This window comes from Oncorhynchus tshawytscha, linkage group LG04 (genome assembly GCF_018296145.1).
Source record: "Oncorhynchus tshawytscha isolate Ot180627B linkage group LG04, Otsh_v2.0, whole genome shotgun sequence".
Classification (NCBI taxonomy): domain Eukaryota; kingdom Metazoa; phylum Chordata; class Actinopteri; order Salmoniformes; family Salmonidae; genus Oncorhynchus; species Oncorhynchus tshawytscha.
The window spans coordinates 55,134,841-55,155,614 of NC_056432.1; the positions used below are offsets into that span (position 1 = coordinate 55,134,841).

The following is a 20,774-nucleotide window of genomic DNA, read 5'->3' on the forward strand; positions in this document are numbered from 1 at the left end:
TTTAGGTTAAAAGTTTGGTGGAAAAATTTGATTCCCTTACGTGATGACTTTTTGCAAATCCAATCAGTTTTCCACCTTAATTCAACATCCTCACATTGAAATGATGTGAAAACAACATTGATTCAATTAGTTTTTGCCCAGTGGATATTCGTTCAATACCCCCTGTCTCTCTCCTACCTCAGCAACCCAACTGCTCCTCCAAGTCCCACACAGAGTCATTTCACAGTGAATTGCCTTTGTCTTAAAAAAATCAAATAAAACAGGAAAGAAGCACCTTTCTTTTCCAACCCTTCCCTAATCATAACAACTCAAACTCTCATTGCCGCCGTTAATAGGACCGAAACAAGGTTAGAAATGAAAAAATGCACCACGGGACCATGTTTGGTTGAATAAGCCAAACGTTTGTGAAAGTTGTCTATAAAGTATGGACAAGATTTCCAATATCATCCATGGTGCCCTTGAATTAAAAACAGATGAGAAAACCAAAAGTTCAGTTAGTGGCTGTACAACATGGAAGGTATCGTGACAAAAGGCATTGGGTGAGTTGCAGTTCAAAAAGTGACACTATTTACACTGATCTCTCTCCTGTTGGTACCTGACGTGCAGTAGGCCTGCTTCAGCTGTAGGAGTCCTGAGGGAGGGAGGAGGTGGGAGAGAGGAGTGGGATGGGGGGGCTCTCTGCTTTTCACAGAATCAAACTTCCTTCACTCCCTTCATTCTGTGCTGCAGTCTCTCTCTCTATCGCTCTGTTAAGTCTCTGTTTTCCTTTCGAAGGCTAATCCAAGAACCAGATGGAAGTTATCTCAGAGAAACCCACTGTAACGGGCAGAGAGAGAGAGAGAATAATGCAGACACTTCCTGGTTTAGAAAAAAAGACTCACACACACAATATGAACCAAACAAAAACAAAAAAACAATGTGCAAACGTTCTGATATAAATAGACTACAGTCAACTCATTGGGGAGAGCACCATGGGAGGGGAACGAGTTAGGTGTATGTGTTTATGTTTGCTGTGTGTGTGTGTGTGTGTGTGTGTGTGTGTGTGTGTGTGTGTGTGTGTGTGTGTGCGTCATGTGTGTGTATGTATTTGCACGTATGTCTCTACTACCATGTTTTGGATGAGAAGATAGAGGAATGAGGGTAGGGTTCAGGTTGTGGGGGGGGTTATTAAGTGGGTCAGAGGTCACACCCAGTCCTGCATGGAGCGTTTGCAGTGGACCAGAAGTTTGGGAGTTCCTTTCCTCTTCAGTGTGTTGATGATGGCGTAGATCAGTCCCAGGATGCACAGCACCAGGACCAGGGGTACTGTCACCATGATGATGTTCATAGTGCGCGTCTCGCTCTCGTCGATCTTCAGCACCACGTCCACCTCGTTGGTCTCCTCTTCTCTCTCGTCCTTATAGTCTACATCATTGGTACGGTCCTGATCTTTGTCCCGCTCCTTGTCCTTCTCCTTGTCCCGGCCTGCGTCAGGGTTGAAGGGCGGGCGATCCACTTCGGGGACCTTGCGGCCTGCGTCGGTGTCCCTGTCTCTGTCTGGGTCCAGGTCCACACTGCAGCCCATGAAGTCCCTCAGGATGGATTTAGGGTAGCCCGGCTCACTCTTCATCCTGTGGTTGTCAAACTTCCAGTATTTGGATCCCTTGTAGAAATATGTATAAGCTGGGAGGGGAAGACAGGGGCAGAATGTTGAGTACTAAATACACTATTATGATAATCAAATACTTATCCACGGCATTGATTGAGGCAGTAAACACAGTACGGTTCTGGGGAAAAGAAAGACAGCAAAAAAAACACCTTATTTTTCTTCATCCTTTCAAATTAATGTCACTTTTTCCCCCTACTCAGCACATCAACCCTACACTAAGCTCTCTTTCTCTCCATCCCTCTCTCCCCCTCTCGCTCTCTCTCTGATTGACCAGACCCACCCTTCTCCTTTGTTTAGAGTGTCCATTACTGGCATTCTCTTGGCCCCCCTCTCGCCTCTCTCACCTCCATCATCGCTGAGGAAAGCCCCCTTGGGAGAGGACGGGACCGCAGAGCCCCACACACTGATTGGCTTGGGGTAGTCCTTGTCTACCGCACGGGACTGTTCGTTAAAGCGCCAGTACCTAGAGACGAGAGGGAGAGAATAACAGTATGTTAAACCCCTATACAGCATGCATGTTAAATCAGAAAGCAGTCAGCACACGCCAAGAGATGATGTGATCGTAATCGTGCAAAAACATATTCCGTAGCCCAAAAAAATAGAAGACAATTTACAGTAGTGAATGCGTGATGGAAACTCCTTCGGTCAACATGGAAAAGGGCAACAATTCACAGATAACTGGGAGAGTCCCTTCCTTACCAGTCTCCTTTGAAGAAGTATGTGAAACCTGATGGTTCCCACCAGATGGCTGTCTCTATCTTGTCATAGGGGATGTCCCTGCCGTAGTCTGTCAGCTCCTGGGGGTAACCAGGCTCCAGGTTTGCCTCCCTGAACAACCAGTACTTATTCTCTACAGGTGGAGGAGAGGAAGGGGGAGGAGAGGAGAAGTACAGTGGTGTAGGACGGGTGGGGGGACAGATACGTCAGGAAAGGTAAGACAGATATTTTGTGGGACATAATAATTCAGGAGGGAGGGATGGATGGAGAGAAAGAGGGAGGGAGAAAGGCATTCATGGTTAACGGTCCTTTGTGGAGCATAGGGACTTTCCCTTTCCAACAACTACCACTCACAAACCTGGAGATCGCTATGGAAACTGTTAGCCCGCCATTACATTACAGTCTTGTTTATTTGCTGGCTAGCATGCACCAATAGTGGACATAATAGAGAGTGAAATTGTGTTTATGCACAGCTTTGGTTCGAGTGGAAATGTCGAGGACATGGCGAGTCATATTCTTTTATTGTTTTACAGTATGTTAGACACAGAGGCACCATCCGTATGCCCTGCTTTCTATTCTCCTGGCCCAGTTCAATATTGAAAACAAAACCTTTGCAGTCAGCATCTGGAGACAAACGGCTGATGCAACTCTCTCCCTCACATTTGCCAGATGTTGCAGGCCAACTTCTGGTCCCTTCGTTTCTTTGCTATGGCTGTCATCCAAATTTCAGAAGGCCTTGCCAATGACATCATTTGCCCTGAAGACTTTCTCAGGGAGAGCCAGCTGTCTTAAACAGCTACAGCTCAAATGTCTCCCCAAAAAGCATTTTCGCTATCTTCATCTGTCTTTCACTGTTTCTGGTTACAAAATTCATGGAACAAAGTGATGCCAGCGGGATCTATAATAACCTCTACAGACATATCATATTGAGTAGGTTCTCCTAAGGATATTATTACATTTGTGGTTTAACAATTGAGGAGGAGGTGGGGGGGAAATCAATAGAAAACCGCAATGAAGTCTGGGCGAAAAATCGTATAGCAGCAAAAGCACTTTTTATGTCAACCTAATGAGGGAAAATGATCTAAATGAAAGTTAAAACCTAAAGTGTTTGGGGGCATGGGACGGTTTCTATGGCAACTGCGCAGGGAGGAACAAGGTAGTTGTGACCGAATGAGGAGTCTGGGGAGGATTACAGCTTGAGCCAATGGGCATTCACTGCCACTAAGGAGATCTCATGTCTGGCCAAATCCGAATTGCATTGCAGCGCAAAACTCTAGGGATCTCCAGTCCTCGCATTTCAACTTGACGATGTCATTATCTTTTCCATTTAGACAAAAACATAATCTCTTCGATCAATCCAAAGACTGTTTGTCCGTAATATACTATTTGAGGTTACAATACATTTGGGGATCCATGCTAAAGTGAATGTGGAGATCAAGGAACACTTACTATCTGCAGAAATAGGTGTTAATGTGGAATTAGCAATGTTTACTCACTGCTCAACTGTAATTAAATTGTAATGTGGAAAACACTAACAGCTTTAGGTTTAATCTCCAATGCACACTAGCATAAAAAGAAAATGCACACACTTGCACACACAGAGGATTGAAACAATGTTTGTGAATCTATTTTAGTACCAGCAACAATGCTTCATTACAGTGTAACCAAAGCATTCAGTTGTTTTGTGATTGCTGCTACTTCAACACATTAACAACCACTATTCCAGGCCTCTGAGTTGGACTATTTCTCCTCTGTTTAACCCTAATTAAAAAAAAACAAAAACAATGACTGACTGTGTGTGTGCGCGCGTGTGTGTGTGTGTGTGTGTGTGCGCGCGTGCGTGTGTGTGTGTGTGTGTGTGTGTGTGTGTGTGTGTGCGCGCGCGCGTGCGTGTGTGTGTGTGTGTGCGCGCGCGTGTTCGTATGTATGCCTCCGCGCCTGCTTGTAGTCTTACGTGTGCGTGCACGTGGGATTAGGAGATTAGGAGAGTACAAATACCTTTAAAGAAGACAAATTTCCCATCGTGTCTCTCGTAGGCTGCATCGATGTCCCCAGGCAGTCCCCTCCAGAAGTGACCAATGGGCATTGGGTAGTTGTCCAGGACCCTGTTCCTCCGCACCCTCCAGAACCAGCGACCCTGTCAGAAAAGAGCGGGGAGAGCCGTTAGAGGGCACATCCACTGGAGCTCTACTGCTCAGCCTGACCTCTAACCTCTGCCCCTGCCTGCCTGTGACATGGCTCTCTGGAGCTGCAGACCTAGCTGGGAGCTGCTGCCTGCACACCAGAAATGGACGCAACACTGCGTATCAGCAGTTTAGTACCATCACGCAGTCAGTAAACTGCAGAAACATATGGGAGAGAGGAACAGAGAGTGCCAAACATGATGGGCCATGTGCCTGATCCTGTTCCTGAACCTCTCCTCTCTATCAGAGCCTGTTCAGCACATTGCCTGGAGGAGGAAGTCTTCACAGCCACGTTCAACAGTTTGGATCAATCAATAGGAGAAATACTTCAATAACGCATTCACTACATACACATCTGCGCACACATGCTCTCTCTCTCTCTCTCTCTCTCTCTCTCTCTCTCTCTCTCTCTCCCTCTGTCAGTGCGTCCTCAGTAAGTCCCTAGTCACATGGTGCGGTGGGCGTCCGAGCTTGACCTTCACATTCCCTCCATCTCGTTGGCTCAGGCCCAGAGCTTGAGATTACTTCAGATCTGTCTAATATAGAAACCAGACCCAGGAACGCAGCCAAGGGCCTCTAAATTAAAACCGTCTGTTCTAACACCCAGCCCCCACCCCTCCCTCCTCCTCTACATCCACTAACCCCACCCCTCTCCACGCCACACACTCCCCCCTTCCCTTTCACCACCATGGCATACTCTGCAGTGTCTAAAAGAGAGGGCAGGGTCCCGTCTATAGAAAGAGAAAGAGAGGGCACATTGAGTCCCATTTAAAAAGGTGGGGGAAACAGCTTCTAGCCCGCACTCTCTCTGTCACCTGACTTTAACACAGGCTCTGTTCCAGCAGCGTTTGGGGTTCGGGAGAAGCCTGCTGCCGGGTGGTCGGGCTCCCAAGCGCATCCGAAAGCCTGCACTACATGACAAGCCTGCCAGAACGGACAATGAAATAACTAAAGGCAATGCTAGAAGGCTATTAATACCCACGACCACAGCACTGAGCATATCGCGTGTGCCAATTACTGTTGGAACTGGCTTGGGCTTGCTGCATGTTGCACGAGGAGCATTTTACGAGTTGGACTTAAATAAAGTAGTTCAACTGGTTGAACTGCTCTGTTTGTTTAAAGTCAGCACAAAACACGTCTGAAACGGTACAAGAGGGGAAATCGCCCTCTCAGTGTAGGCCTAGGAGTGCTTTCCAAAAACGACCTCACAGATCTGCAAACTCATTCATTAGCGGTAAGTTAATAGCATTGGCTGTCAGCATTAATGGTAAAAGCTAAGAGTTGCATCCTCCTGGCAGCAGCTCTTGTCTTTGTCCTTCAAGCGGGGAAGCGCAGCCTGTTAGTGAACAGAGCATCATTTAAAGCAGACCTGCCCCGCATCTAATCTACTCCGACACGGAGAGAGGCGGGAAGAGAAGAGAGATGACAGAAGTGTAATTACGATTCTGAAGAAGAAAAAAACCACCCGCACTAGTCAGTGTGGAGCCTCACAGGCGCACAAGAGAAAAGAGAACAGACCAGATGCGACTTTCTGTGAACACTACTCAATGTCAGAGACATTCTGGGCTCGATGGTACCTTCCCTAAAAAAATAGGCCGGGGGCATCCGCAGAGAGACGGCTTTGTGAAGCTGCAGTCTGTCGTAAAGCTGATGTATACTACTTCAGATGAAGCGTGATGACGAAAGAGCGCAGCACAGTCAAAGATGACTCTTTTCCCCCCTGCTCTCATATCTACATAACCCTCCAACTCTTTGGTGTCTGTCATGTACACCTTCCTCTGCCCTCTCCCACAGAGACAGTTGGCCAGAAAGACAGATAACTGAAGTCAAGGCAAATGGCAGTTCTTCGGAAAAAAAAGAGACAACCAACTTATGTAGATACAGTCGAAAGAAAGAGGAGTGCAGTAGAGGGAACATGGCTCTTTTCAGTGCTAGACTTGGACTGAAACAGGTGCCTGCCCTGTTTATATTTATATGTAGGTGCTAGATACCTTTGAGCTAATATTCTAAATGAAGAGCAGGAGCTTAGGCAGTAAAACATTTTAGGTGCCGGTACTCGGCTCCGGTGAGCTCCCGTCCAAGTCAAGCACGGGCTCTTTTCATACAAAAGAGAAGAGTCGACCACATCAACTGAAGCATAAACAGTGAAATCCTCTCCAGCTGTCGGCAAATGGCCCAACAAATGGTTCAAACGAGAGCCATCTCCACAGCCCTGGACTGGTTGGTCCTGCAGTTGTTAAGGCACACCTGAGACCTAGAGAGAGCTGCTCCTCTCCTCTTTACGGGGCTCCAGGTCATAAAATAGAACGGCTCTGAGGTTTTACAGCCTGCTTAGGGCCCAATTGAACCCAGGCCCTGAACCAACTGCCCATAAGGCTCTCCAGATGATCCTAACCTGGGGAGAGCAGCTTTTACTGCACTACTGAGAGACACAGACAGACAGCATCATGGTTATCACGCCCACTGGCTGCAATAAGACCAGCCTTTGATCAAATGACCTGCGAGATCAAATCAAACCACATTTTATCGGTCACACAGTTAGCAGATGCTATTGCGTCTGCAGCGAAATTCTTGTGTTCCTCGCTCCAAAAGTGCAGTAATATCCAACAGTACACAACAATACACACAAATCTAAAAAGTTAAATTATGGAATTAAGAAATACAGAAATATTAGGACGAGCAATGTCGGGAGTCTGGAGTGTAAATATAAATACATATGTATATATGTGATGGGATGTATAGATCATAGACAGTATATGGACAGAATATGTAGTATATCTGAAGAATAGTATATGTTTATCAATAGTTAAATAGGATAGGCCTTGACTAGAATATAGTATATACATATGAAGTGGGTAAAACAGCATGTAATCATTATTAAAGTGACCTGTATTCCATGACTATGTACATAGGGCAGCAGCCTCTAAGGTGCACGGTAGAGTAACCGGGTGGTAGCCAGCTAGTGACAGTACTGTAAGTAGGTCATGCAGCCACCCAAGAGCAATCTGTTCTTTGCAGCCACGCTGAGACTGAACTCATCTCATATGTGTAGGAAGGCAGTCTGAGGTCCTCACCTTGAACACAAACATCTCTCCCCTGAGCATGGTGACCGTGTCGAAGTTTCCTTCACAGATGTTTGGGCCGTAGTGGTCTGGGCGGTCAGTCGTGCGGGGCTTGTCTGGCCTCCGGGGTGGGGCGTTGGGGGAGAGTTAGGGGAGATCTAGGGGGAGTGTTGGGAGGAGAGTTGGGGGTGACTTGGGGGAGAGTTGGGGGGTTTGGGGTCTGGCTGGGCTGGCCGGCGAGGAGTGACAGTGGGAAGAGCCTGGGTGGGTGTACCGTCTGGCTGACCTAAAGAAGATAAAGTGATAAACACATGAAATAAAAGCAGTTAGAAGCTACTCTCCACTCCAAAGTCCTAAAAGGAAATCAAGGGCTCAGAGATTTGTCCTCCAACTGATCTCATAATTGGTAGCTGTGTCCTGGTTTTGCCCAAGCTAGATAAGTGGATATGTGAGTCAGCAGGCTGATTTTCCACTTAGAGCTGTGGGGAGGAGGCATGTAGAGTGGAAACACAGACCTCAGACTATTCCAATTTCAATCAGGGTTCTAAACACAGGGGTGCCCAGGGCTGGAACTCCCCACTCATATGCAGTTATACTGCAGTGCCAAAAATCAGACTAAAACACTGAAAACCAAAGCTCTTACAGCCAACATTATCAGGTCCATATACCAGTAGTTTTGTCGCAGAGGGCCAACTCACCATAGATCTGTTGTATTCCCCTGAGGTCATCCTCGGGCAGTTGAAAGTCGTCCGTTTCCATCCACTGGTAGAAAGGAGCCATGATGGCCATTGGGTTGTTGGAGTGTTCCAGGCCCAGGGCATGGCCCAGCTCATGTACCGCAACAAGGAACAAATCATTACCTGGAGAGAAGAGAAGAGAGAGAGAGATATATAGAGAGAGACAGAGAGAGCGAGAGAGAGAGAAAGGAGGATAGTCATTATCATACTCAAGGCACTTAAGAAGTATACACCTCGTCACGACTAAACCTGAAATCGACAGCGAGTGAGTAAAGTGAGAAGTGCAACAACCTGAGCTGTGGCCACAAGCAGGAAGTGTTAACAGAGTTACTTGGATCACCCAGGAGGGAATGGCAGACAACAAGCGATACGGGCCATTCAGGTAGCATCTCACGCAACGTGTCTTTTTTCATCCTCTCTCTCCACACGCTAACTAACCGTGTGTTGATTCAGGAGCCAGAACACTTCATTAATTCATGCTACAGACATGTAAAGCAAAAAGGCACTGAAACCACGACAATCTAGTAGTGTAGCTTTAGGAACCGGAATGAAAGACAGAAATGTACTGTACATCGCTTCCAAAAGAATGGTTCTAAAATGGTTGGAGTGAAATGAAGGACAGCTATATTTGGCAAGTTTAGCAAATAGAGTTGACTTGGAGAGCTCGGGGCTTGGGTTGGGGCTGGAGCTGGGGCTAGGGTTGGACCTGGGACTAGGGTTGGACCTGGGACTAGGGTTGGACCTGGGGCTAGGGTTGAACATGGGGCTAGGGTTGGACCTGGGCTAGGGTTGGACCTGGGGCTGAACATGGGGTTGAACCTGGGACTGGGGGTTGGACCTGGGGCTAGGGTTGAACCTGGGACTAGGGTTGGACCTGGGGCTAGGGTTGAACATGGGGCTAGGGTTGAACATGGGGCTAGGGTTGAACATGGGGCTAGGTTTGGACCTGGGGCTAGGGTTGAACCTGGGACTAGGGTTGGACCTGGGGCTAGGGTTGAACATGGGAATAGGGTTGGACCTGGGGCTAGGGTTGAACCTGGGGCTAGGGTTGAAACTGGGACTAGGGTTGGACCTGGGGCTAGGGTTGGACCTGGGGCTAGGGTTGGACCTGGGGCTAGGGTTGAGGCTGGAGCTGTGGTTGGAGCTGGACCTGGGGCTAGGGTTGAATCTGGGGCTAGGTTTGGACCTGGGGCTAGGGTTGGACCTAGGGCTAGGGTTGGGGCTGGAGCTGTGGTTGGACCTGGGGCTAGGGTTGGACCTGGGGCTAGAGCTGTGGTTGGAGCTGGGGCTAGGGTTGGACCTGGGCCTGGGGTTGGAGCTTGGGTTGGAACTGGGGCTAGGGTTGGAGCTGGGGGTAGGATTGGACCTGGGGCTAGGGTTGGAACTGGGGCTAGGGTTGGGGCTGGAGCTGTGGTTGGAGCTGGGACTAGGGTTGGACCTGGGGCTGGGGTTGGAGCTTGGGTTGGAACTTGGGCTAGGGTTGGAGCTGTGGGTAGGGTTGGACCTGGAGCTTGGGTTGGAACTGGGGATAGGGTTGGAGCTGGGGGTAGACCTGGGTTTGGACCTGGGGCTAGGGTTGGGGTTGGAGCTTGGGGTAGACCTGGGGTTGGAACTGGGGCTAGGATTGGGGTTGGAGCTGGGGGTAGACCTGGGGTTGGACCTGGGGCTAGGGTTGGAGCTGGGGATTTGGGTTTTAGTTGGGGGTAGAGGGGGAGGTGGGGGTTGGGGGAAGTCAAGGGGTCTTCCCATTTTGACCATGGTTATTGTTTCCCAGAGCTGGCCAAGTGAGGAACACAGTAACGTCATTCTAACTGAGACTACATGGCGGTGGGGCAGTAGTCTGCACATTCAGACAGTAAGCACCTCCCATTGGGGTTATGAAGTCAAAGCAGAAAAATGTGCTTGTTCCGGGTTTTTAATGGTGTTAATGGTGCTCTCAGTAGATGAAGCGGTCAGTCTAATGTCTTCTGGTAAGCAACAAGACATGCAGTCCTCCTCGTACCCTGATCAAAGCCTGCCATTGTCCCAGACAGACTGACAGTGACGCATTGTCACAGCAACAGAGAACACATCTGTGACACAGTGACCGCAACTTCAACCGCCCTCCACAAAGAACATCCTGTGGACACCCTCAAAAAAAGTAGATGGAAATTGCCTTGAATTGACCTATCCTATAGGTTTGCCTTTTAAGTTTGTTCCAAGTAATGGCATGGTACTTTCCCAGCAAATGACACATTATTCCGTTCCAGTATTAATTGACATTTAACCTGATCTGTGGGCCATCCTGTCTGAAATGAAGGCTGAGGGTGGTTTGTGAGATGTCTGTAGGGAGCACTCTATTATACTGACAGACAGCATTATGTCATATGGCTTCTGTCATTTGAGGAAGTTGAGATGTTCAGGATTCCTCCTTTTGCCAGCTCCATGCTCTTATCCCCTCCCCTTCAAACTTCTCCTCCAACCACAACCTGTGGCTAGCTATCAGCACATCCAAGTTACTCTAAAAATATCCCACAGGAAACACACACAGAGACAGAGAGAGAGAGAGAGAGAGAGAGAGAGAGAGAGAGAGAGAGAGGGGGTCTCTGTAAGGTAACCCTGACAACCATGTGGCTTACAGACTTCAAACGTCTCAGGAGAAGAGCCAACTTATCTCTCTTCCTCCTCACTAAAATGAACACAGCAGCACATATCCCCATCTAAGAGCCTAATGAATAGACTTGCAGCTTTGTTGGATATCAGTGTGTAATAACCACAACACTTGTCAAGCGCGTTTAAGCTTTGCCAACAATGTCGTTAATGTGCCACGAAAACTTAGTTGACCTTTACTTTTAGAATTTCCGTGGTTTAAAAGACCGTTAAAAGTCATGTGTCAAGAGAGTTTTAAAGACCCAGGCTGCACGAGGATACAACAGTGTTAAAGACAGGGTCAACTCAAAAACCGGTCTCCCACTGTGGAATTACCTCAACACCCTCGCTGTGGCAGTTAGACTTCTCTCTGATCTGTCCAGTAACACCTCCTACTCTCTTGACCTCACCAAGCAGAGCCAGCCACCTGCCTCTGCTCTGACCTGGCTCAGGAAATGACAACGTTCACCTCCACAAGGCAGGGGAAAACCCTCAGTCCCTCACCAAGACCACTCTGGGCAACAGCAGTTTGGTTAATGATTGAAAGGATGAAAAGAGGGGGAGGGGGATTTAGAACAAAATAATTCTACCATTCCTTAAAACACGGCTTTGAGAGCCGGTGGAAGTTGCAAGAGCAGTATGATGTCATCCATCTAACTTTGAAGTTTAATGGAGGAGTGAAACTCGACAGATTCTCAACAAAACGAGTGACGATCTGGTTTGTTGTGGCAACTATGGTTGAACAAGTGGAAGGCGGGGACAAACCAGCTGAAGTAGGTGAGGAGAGAGGAAAGCAGGGACATTGCATTTTTCTCATAGGTATGTACAAGAAGTAGCGGTTCTGGTGTCGCACTAAAGAGACCGGTGTCCATCCACATCCATCACCTACCTTGTAAGTTCCCATTGCCGATGGTCCACGGCTCATCAGAGTCAAAGTGAGTATCACCACCCATACCAGGACCAGGGAAGTAGGCGTGGGCCAGGAACCCGCCCTCGCCGTCGAAGGGTGAGCTGTCTCCATGGAAACCCGAGGCAAAGAAGATCATGATGTCAGGCTCCTTCCTGCGGCCATATTTGATCTCCTGGTAGGGGATCTCATCGAAGGTCAACGGGGTCACCTTCTGCCACACCTTGAAGGCCCTACGGATGGCCTCATACGAGTTGTACTCCCCGATCTTTGGTGTGTAGTTCTGTATACTGCAAGGGAAGAGGAGGAATCCAAATGAAAACTCATTTGGAATTTGGTTATGGATGAAGATTGACCAAGGTGAAGTAAATCCTGTTATTTACCTGTAGGTGAGGTGGCTCTTGTTCCATTTGTGGCCAGTGAGTGCATAACGTTTGCGCCGAACGTTGGTCTTGATCTGACCCCCAAACTTGTCAGGGACTCCACAGCGCGGCCTCCGCATGGCTCTAGGAGAGGACGTCAGGGTTACACTCTCCACTCCTCTACACAGTGTCACACTGGGGTTTTATGAGATACACTGCCCGTGACACCAGCCCAGGTGCCATAGCATAGAAAGTGTTCATGCGTTTTATGTGCAGTAACAGATCTGTGGGTTCAAGACGGGGTGGCGGGTAGCCTAGCGATTAGAGCGTTGGGCCAGCAACCGAAAGTGTTGCTAGATCGAATCCCCGAGCTGACAACGTAAAAATCTGTCCTTCTGCCCCTGAACAAGGCAGTTAACACACTGTTCCTAGGCTGTCAATGTTAAAAAATAATTTGTTCTTAACTGACTTGCCTAGTTAAATAAAGGTTCAAAATAAAAAAATAAAGATTGCTCCCTGTTGGGGATTTGATATCTACACCCCAGACCGCCTCACACTCCAATTAAACTTATCAGTTATCGCACAAATCCTTCCGTCTCCCTCACACTGTACAAATCCACTACAAACTAGGGAATGAATCCATTGACATGATTGGACCCATAGGCATGAGAGAGAGAGAGAGAGAGGTCTGGTTCAGGAGAATGGCATTAGGATGGCAGAGATGACAAGAGCACAACAGGGAAGGAAGTGTGACATACGTCACCGTGCCGTGGTCCATGGCCCCGGTGACCGCCAGGCCGTAGAAACGCTGCATGTCGCTGACGGCGTTGGAAAGGATGTGAGCTGACCGCATGGTGGACATCTGTCTGCTGGCCTGAGGTAGGTAGCCATACATCCGCAGCCATGACTGAGAGGGACAGAGAGAAACTTAACACCATACAGAGTGTACACTTCGAAGGCTGCAATTCTGAACTTTTGGCCAATCACATCAGATCTTTTTCAGAGCTGATCTGTTTAAGTCAAAAGGCCAATTGGTGAAAAACTAGATCAGAATTGGGCTGCCTGTGTAAACGCAGCTTAATAGGCATACAGAAGAGCGTAACTAATTGGCTCCTTATAGGACACGTCACTGCACTCTATACTCTTCTGTGAACTGGTCATCTCTGTATACCCGTAGCAAGACGGTTGATGCATATTTATAAAACCCTCTTAGGCCTCACTCCCCTCTATCTGAGATATCTAGTGCTGCCCTCATTCTTCACATACAACACCCGTTCTTCCAGTCACGTTCTGTTAAAGGTCTTCAAAGCACACATCCCTGGGTCGCTACTCTTTTTCAGCTCGCTGCAGCTAGCGACTGGAACGAGCTGCAACAAACACTCAAACGGGACAGTTTTATCTCAGTCTCTTCATTCAAACACTCAATCATGGACACTCTTACTGAGAGTTGTGGCCGCTTTGTGTGATGTATTGTTGTCTCTACCTTCTTGACCTTTGTGCTGTTGACTTTGCACAATAATGTTTGTACCATGTTTTTGTGCTGCTACCTTGTTGTGTTGCTACTATGTCGTTGTCATGTTGTGTTGCTACCATGCTGTGTTGTCATGTGTTGCTGCCTTGTTATGTTGTTGTCTTAGGTCTCTCTTTATGTAGTGTTGTGTCTCTTTTGTTGTGATGTGTGTTTTGTCCTATATTTATATTCTATTTTTAAAAATATATGTTTTTTTGCCTTTTGCCTTTTGGTAGGCCGTCATTGTAAATAAGAATTTGTTCTTAACTGACTTGCCTAGTTAAATAAAGGTTAAATTTCAAAAAAGTTCAAAATACATTTTTAAAAACTGCCGTGTGGGGGAGGAAGACATGATGGGAGAAACCTGATACAATCACAGACTTCAGATTGATCGTTCCACCTGCTAAAGGGATATTTAATACCACCACAGGCTGTGCCAGAGTGTCACGGCAGATAGATCTACAGATGGAGACACTCAACAGGGTGGCCAAGGAACTCTATCAGCTAAACCATCGTGAAAGAGAGAGATCAGGAACTAACCAGCCTCACCAAAATGGCCACCCCTCATCCCTCAGCTGATGGGTAATGCCTGGGAGGCCGAGGATAAGGAGAGGTAGGGGTTGGCTTTTCTCTGAAGCCCATGCTACTGTATAGGAGGCTACTGATCTTTAATAATGTCATTAGCGCTAATTACGTAAGACGTCCCCCACACATATAGTGTAAAAAACACAACTAACCCTATACTGTGGTTGCTGAATCATCGCCCTGCCTGCTGTAACCAAGGTGGAGGCGATAACAGGGCTAGTGACTGAGAGCAGGGTTAACACAGCGGGTTAACTTTATGTATCTCCGAGTTCGATTACACACAGCTGCGCTGAGACACCATTTTGTTGACAGCCGTTTGTGTCCGAGAGATGATAAATCACAGCGTATGAACCAGAGGGAAAAAGCGATATTTTCACTGAAGAATAAAAAAGACACGGAAAACACGTGGCTTACATTTCCTCATCTCCCGAAGAGCCATTTAACATCCAGTGAGATGTTTTACCTCTCTGCCTTGAATCATTCTCAACCACTTCCAACTGTCAGAACATCTTTAGAAGCCTCGTGGAGGGAGACGTGAATGGGCACACTTTTGTTGATGCCACTCCCCTGATATTTGTACGTCTGACCCGTGTGACTGAGTGTGCGAAGCGGCCACATGATTAACACGAGAATAGTAACAACCTCTGGCCCTGTAACACAAGCAACCATGGACATCTTGAGAAACTCTTAAAGACACACCTCCTCCCAGAGCAGTAAATTTGTGAATTACCAGGGGGGGTTGGGTGATTAAAAGTGGACCTATCCTTACCATACTGAGCAGAGAGAGGGGGAGGAGTGCTATAATGGCCACTTCACTTCTAGCTAAGGACCAGGCCTGGGTAGCTGTTCCTAGTTGCATGGGGCTCCCTCTGGTTTCTGGCTGGCATGATCTCCCCCTTCCAACCCCCCTGCTCACAGAAGACACAGGCCTTTGTGGTCCCCTCCCTCTGCTGTTATGCAGGACTGAATAGCCGGCCCTGTTTCTGGGCACAGGCTGAATGTAAACCCCTCTTTCTCCGGGGCTCCAACTGGGGGCCCCCAGATCCCATGCTGCTGCTTCTGGAAACATGGTTGACGAGAGAGCCTTACAGAGAGCTGAAACACTGCTCTGTCTCTGCTCTTTCTCCGCCGGCACTCTCTCCAGCCGCTCTTACTCTCTTCCCCTTCTCTCTCTCTCTCTGATATCAACTTCCTCTCTCTTTCCTGTCACATTCTCAACCCCCTGCTGGCTGGCTACCTGTTTTCGCTTCCCTCATTCTACATTTTTCTCTCTCTCTTTCATACAAATTCAGGCAGATACTTGTCCTATATTTTCATTGGCTATGGGCGGAAGCGGAGAATGGCTGGTTTACAGCTGGTTTAGGTGGGACCCACCTTATCTTCCAGATAAGGGACGGATCACACAATCTGAGTCCGGGGTTCTGGAGGGTGTAGGAGATGAAGGGGAGTGTTCATACAATACGGAAAATATATGATCCCAGCATGTAAAATACACAACAACCAGGTTTCTTTTCTCTCTGGCATCGTTCGGGATGGTATATATTGAAGGGCGTTGGAACAAGAGAAATAGGCTGCACCACGTTCTAGATATATGAAAGCACCCTTTTAAAAAGTAAAGTGCTTCAGTCTGTACCCTAGCCTCTAAGAATCCTCTGTACTGAATACAAAGCAAGGCTATGGTTCCAGGGGGGAGTGAAGCATAGGACGTATTTTAGTCCAATCAGCCACCCTGTCAGCAGCTCCTTCAATAAGACCTTGAGCCTACCTGCCAAAACGAAGGCCTCCTGGATCCAGCAATTCACGAAGAATTGCAAAATGAGCCTCACTCGGTGTGTGTGTATGTATGTGTGTGTGCGTGCGTGTGTCTGTGTCCCGCACAATGTCAGCCAAGACACTAACAAATGGAGAATGCTTTCATTCCCTGGACTTGGTAGCCTGCCATCTTTTGGTCCTAACCTCCAGCAGAGAGAGAATAAAAACGAAGGCGAGAGACACAGGGGGAGGAAATAAAATACACACAGGCACTGTCCTACTCTGTAAAGGGAGTGTCTTGTGAGAGAGAGAGAGATGGACGCAGACAGAGAGAGCGCTAGAGACAGAGCGAAAGAGAGAGAGAAGAAAGAGCGAGAGAGCGAGAAACAGGGATCCAGAGAGATAAAAAAACAAAATAGAAAAAGAGAGAGAGATCCGGAGGGAAGACAGTCACCATTTGAGGTTAATGGCATTTCCCGTTCTCATCACTACCCATTACCTCTCGCCATGGAGATGAAACCTCGCTGTGCCCATGGCGACAGGCAACCTCAGGGGAACACAAAGGAACTGGTTGGAATACATGCAGTAGGCATGCTGCAGATTGCAAGGATAAGCAGAAATAGAGGGAGGCTGGCTCTGCCAATGTTAAGGGTTAAACTGGGGATAAAGATAAGGCTTCAGGAAGCAAACAGTCGGCCTCCTGTGTCCTGCAGACTTAATAAACCCTGGCACCTCCCCCTTCTCCACCTCTTCTCTATGCTGGTCTCTCTTTCTCCCCCGTTTCACTCTGAAACAGTCCACTCCAGACAAGAGCTCTCATTGTTGCTCCTCAGCTGCCTGGGAGTCCTGCAGGCCTAAATGTCTCTCCACTGTTTGTGTCCCAGTTGGAGAAAAAAGCTGTCACACTTACCCATCACATGCGGCACAGCTGAGCAAGCCGCCTAGTTCACTCGTTCTTTCTCTCCCTCTCTCTCTATCATTTCTCACTCCCTATCACTCCCACTCCATCTCTGTTCATCAGACCGTGTAGGTGTCCAGTCTCTTGTGATAGGTCAAGTGTAGGCTCAGGGAGGGAGCTGATGACCATATCGTCAGTGAGAAAGTTCAGTAAAAAATGCAAAAGGGAGAATCCATTCAAGACAGATCTCAGGTGAGCTTATATGCACATTGTTCATGCATGCTGATTAATCCCGTTACATTGAACTGAATGGAGAGAGAATATCAGATATAGGCTAAGTGTAACAGTTTAGTGAAGACACACACAAAGCGTGAAATTCTCAAGTGAACACCAACCCACACCTTGAGGACAGACGTTGGCAGATAGGCGTTAACTAACAGGCCGTCTGCTCTCGTCAGTCTCCACCCCGCCCTGTCTTTCTTTTAAACAATCCCTCAGTCAACAGGTCTCCCTGACTACACTTAAAGACCCCATTACCACCTAAACACTACAATGCTAATACTCTGCCAGGATGTGGCATGTCAGGACAAGAAAGTCCCCCCCCGGTCTTTTTGTCTGTTAAACAATGGCTGCAGGGTCAGCAGTAACTACCTGTGTTGTGAGCCTCATTCTTCATCGTAATCCTTCAGTCGAGCCAGTCACAAATCTGCCTCACTCAAGAGTGCACTCAACCAAAACGCAAACATAAACACAACTCCGGTAAGAATGCATGGGCACGCATTGGCCGACCCATCACTGATGTGATCCGTATTGACTAATTGAATGATGACAATATTGATTTTCCTCAGCACAGTGTTTCAATCTAAGAGTCTATTTTATATTCATTAGGGGGATGATTTCTTATGACACAATAATGTTTAATACTCCATTATGGGTTTGTCTTACATTTACATTGTCTCTCCTAAATATGCCATATTATAGTATTCTAATTGTATTATTAAGTTATAATATTGGTAATATACCTTGGGAGTCCCATAGGCCAAACACCATCATCATGGTCACTAGGGCTTTGAGAGTCTAGTGCCACATAAAATTACATGAATATATATATATATATTTGGCAGTGGAAAATCCAGGGTGAAAGTTGGGACAATAAAAAGTAGACCTCATCTGGCTGTCTGAAAAAAAGAAAAAAATGGTGTTTCCCATCCATGACGATGCAGGAGAACAACTCCTGATCTCTCACGGCACCGGAACCTTCCAGCAAGCACAAAGGTGCTACGGTATAGATGTTACATCTGCCACAGGCCCCACAGGTGGGAGAAATGTGTATACACATGTGTTGGCAAAGGAACCAGGCAGATTGTGGTGGTTCAGACTGCCTCACATGGCTACGTGTTAATACTATGATTTCAAAGTGGCTTAACAATTTCGATAGTCACAACACAACAACCGACCTCAACTGCAGTGGCCCGTGAGAGAGAAAGAAACAACGTGTGCATAACTGACCCCTTCATTAAGCCTCGACCTGACGGGAGAGGCTAAGCACTAAAGTCTACACCGCGTGGTTAAGTGGGTGCAGCTGGGACAAAGTCCACAAAAACACAGACCGATACAATAACAAAGGAGAAAGGGCATTACAAACATTCAATACTGCTCTGCTGGATTGAAACTGGCCCTCCACATTCAGTTGGTGTGTTGTAAAGAAAAACTAGAGGGGTATATTCTTCTCTACACATTTGTTGGGACATTTGATTCCCTCGAGCACACATGTTTACTGCTAAGCTCGCCGCCCCAAACATTAGCCTACATCTCAGCTCCCTCTCACCTATCTCCCCCCAAACATTAGCCTACATCTCAGCTCCCTCTCACCTATCTCGCCCCAAACATTAGCCTACATCTCAGCTCCCTCTCACCTATCTCGCCCCAAACATTAGCCTACATCTCAGCTCCCTCTCACCTATCTCGCCCCAAACATTAGCCTACATCTCAGCTCCCTCTCACCTATCTCGCCCCCAAACATTAGCCTACATCTCAGCTCCCTCTCACCTATCTCCCCCAAACATTAGCCTACATCTCAGCTCCCTCTCACCTATCTCGCCCCAAACATTAGCCTACATCTCAGCTCCCTCTCACCTAATCTCGCCCCAAACATTAGCCTACATCTCTGCTCCCTCTCACCTAATCTCGCCCCCAAACATTAGCCTACATCTCAGCTCCCTCTCACCTATCTCGCCCCAAACATTAGCCTACATCTCAGCTCCCTCTCACCTAATCTCGCCCCAAACATTATCCTACATCTCAGCTCCCTCTCACCTATCTCCCCCCAAACAGTAGCCTACATCTCAGCTCCCTCTCACCTATCTCACCCCAAACATTAGCCTACATCTCAGCTCCCTCTCACCTATCTGGAGCAGATCGGGAATCAATACTGCCTGCTGCTGAAGACAGAAAGTGTGATGGTCTGGAAATGAACTGCGAAAGCATTTTGCCTATTCCCCCCACATTTAATCATTCAGTGGATTCATACTGCACGTCCAAAGCAGGGGGCAACTAGTGAGATGAGCATGACTCGGTCAGTGACGCAGATACCTTTTCAGGTACTGTTGTAGTATTTCAAGAAAGCAAAACAACTCTACCTGTAGGAAGGGTAAAGTGGAGGACCAATACTATGGATATGCGCTTACAGAATGTGGTTATAACAGTGGGATGACTTAACCTGACCCAGATCTCCTCTAGGAACAGCAGCTTTCCACATATGGTGCTGCCTGCAAGAGTGTGTCAGTGTGTCAGTGAATTGAGTAAGATTTGTGTAGTTTGGCTAGCAGCATGGCCTTTTTGGGGAGAGGTTCCAGCGGAACACAGGGGATGGTCCTGTTAATATTGGAAGAGCTAGTCAAGAGCAGGATATGCAGCTTGGTGTGCTGGATCGGGTTCCTCAGACCGAATGGGCTGGGTCATTAAGTTCAAAGTGTGTGTGTGTAAAAGTGACCCATTTGCACTCATGAATGCCTCATGAATAAGCAACATGTATAATAATGAGCTGACTTTTTGTTTCAAGACTGGAACAGACTTGACCTAACAAATATTTTGGTTTTCTTAAAGGGTATCCAAAATTATTAGACCTGTCCCCAGCACACATACTTGTTATTTTGGCCAATTATTATTTTGAGTGCAAGGTTGTCAATGTTATATGTTGTCAATGGTATATGTTGTCAAGGTTATATCTCTATTGAAATACGGGCCGTCAAAATAGCAATGTCAGCAAAAGTTAACTGGAGTTTTGGTGAGAGTTTAAAAAAAAAAAATGTGTGTGTGTTTTGCAGCATATTATGATACATTAAAACTAGTGTTTGTATTAACACTACAGCATTGTTGTCACACAGGGATCTTTCTGAACATTGACAGTTTCAGTGAAGGTGATCCAATTACCTCTGCATTAAAAGCGTCATCCTCTCCTCCGTGTGTCCCGAGACAGGTGACCCAAAGCACGAGGAGAGAGGGAACTAAAGTCCGTCTCCAGAGTAAGCAAATCCAGTTTACCCATGAGGATGCCATAGCCTACTCTTGGCTTGCCAAAACCCCGGACAAGGAAATGGATACCTTGTCCAAGTGTCCACTGTGCCACTGGGTACAAAGACGTGCTTCAAGTTGTTAAGAATAGTTTATGTTGGTCACCTTCCAAGGAGTTCCTCAGAAATGCGATAAATGTTAAGAGGAACTATTTTTACATGTGCTACGGCGAGGACATCAACACAGACAATGGCATTCATCAACTCCGTCGG

General features: G+C 47.4%; 1 protein-coding gene across 1 annotated transcript; it reads right to left on the bottom strand.

The window, feature by feature from the left end:
• Positions 1-579: 579 nt before the first annotated feature.
• On the bottom strand, positions 580-20,560 carry LOC112249045 (matrix metalloproteinase-15-like). The gene is given in 11 exon segments (XM_024418646.2): positions 580-1,662; positions 1,993-2,111; positions 2,348-2,498; positions 4,364-4,502; positions 7,623-7,730; positions 7,733-7,896; positions 8,309-8,470; positions 11,865-12,172; positions 12,266-12,388; positions 13,003-13,151; positions 20,422-20,560. Coding segments are annotated over 11 exon segments (2,028 nt in total). The 5' UTR covers positions 20,548-20,560; the 3' UTR covers positions 580-1,183.
• Positions 20,561-20,774: the final 214 nt, after the last annotated feature.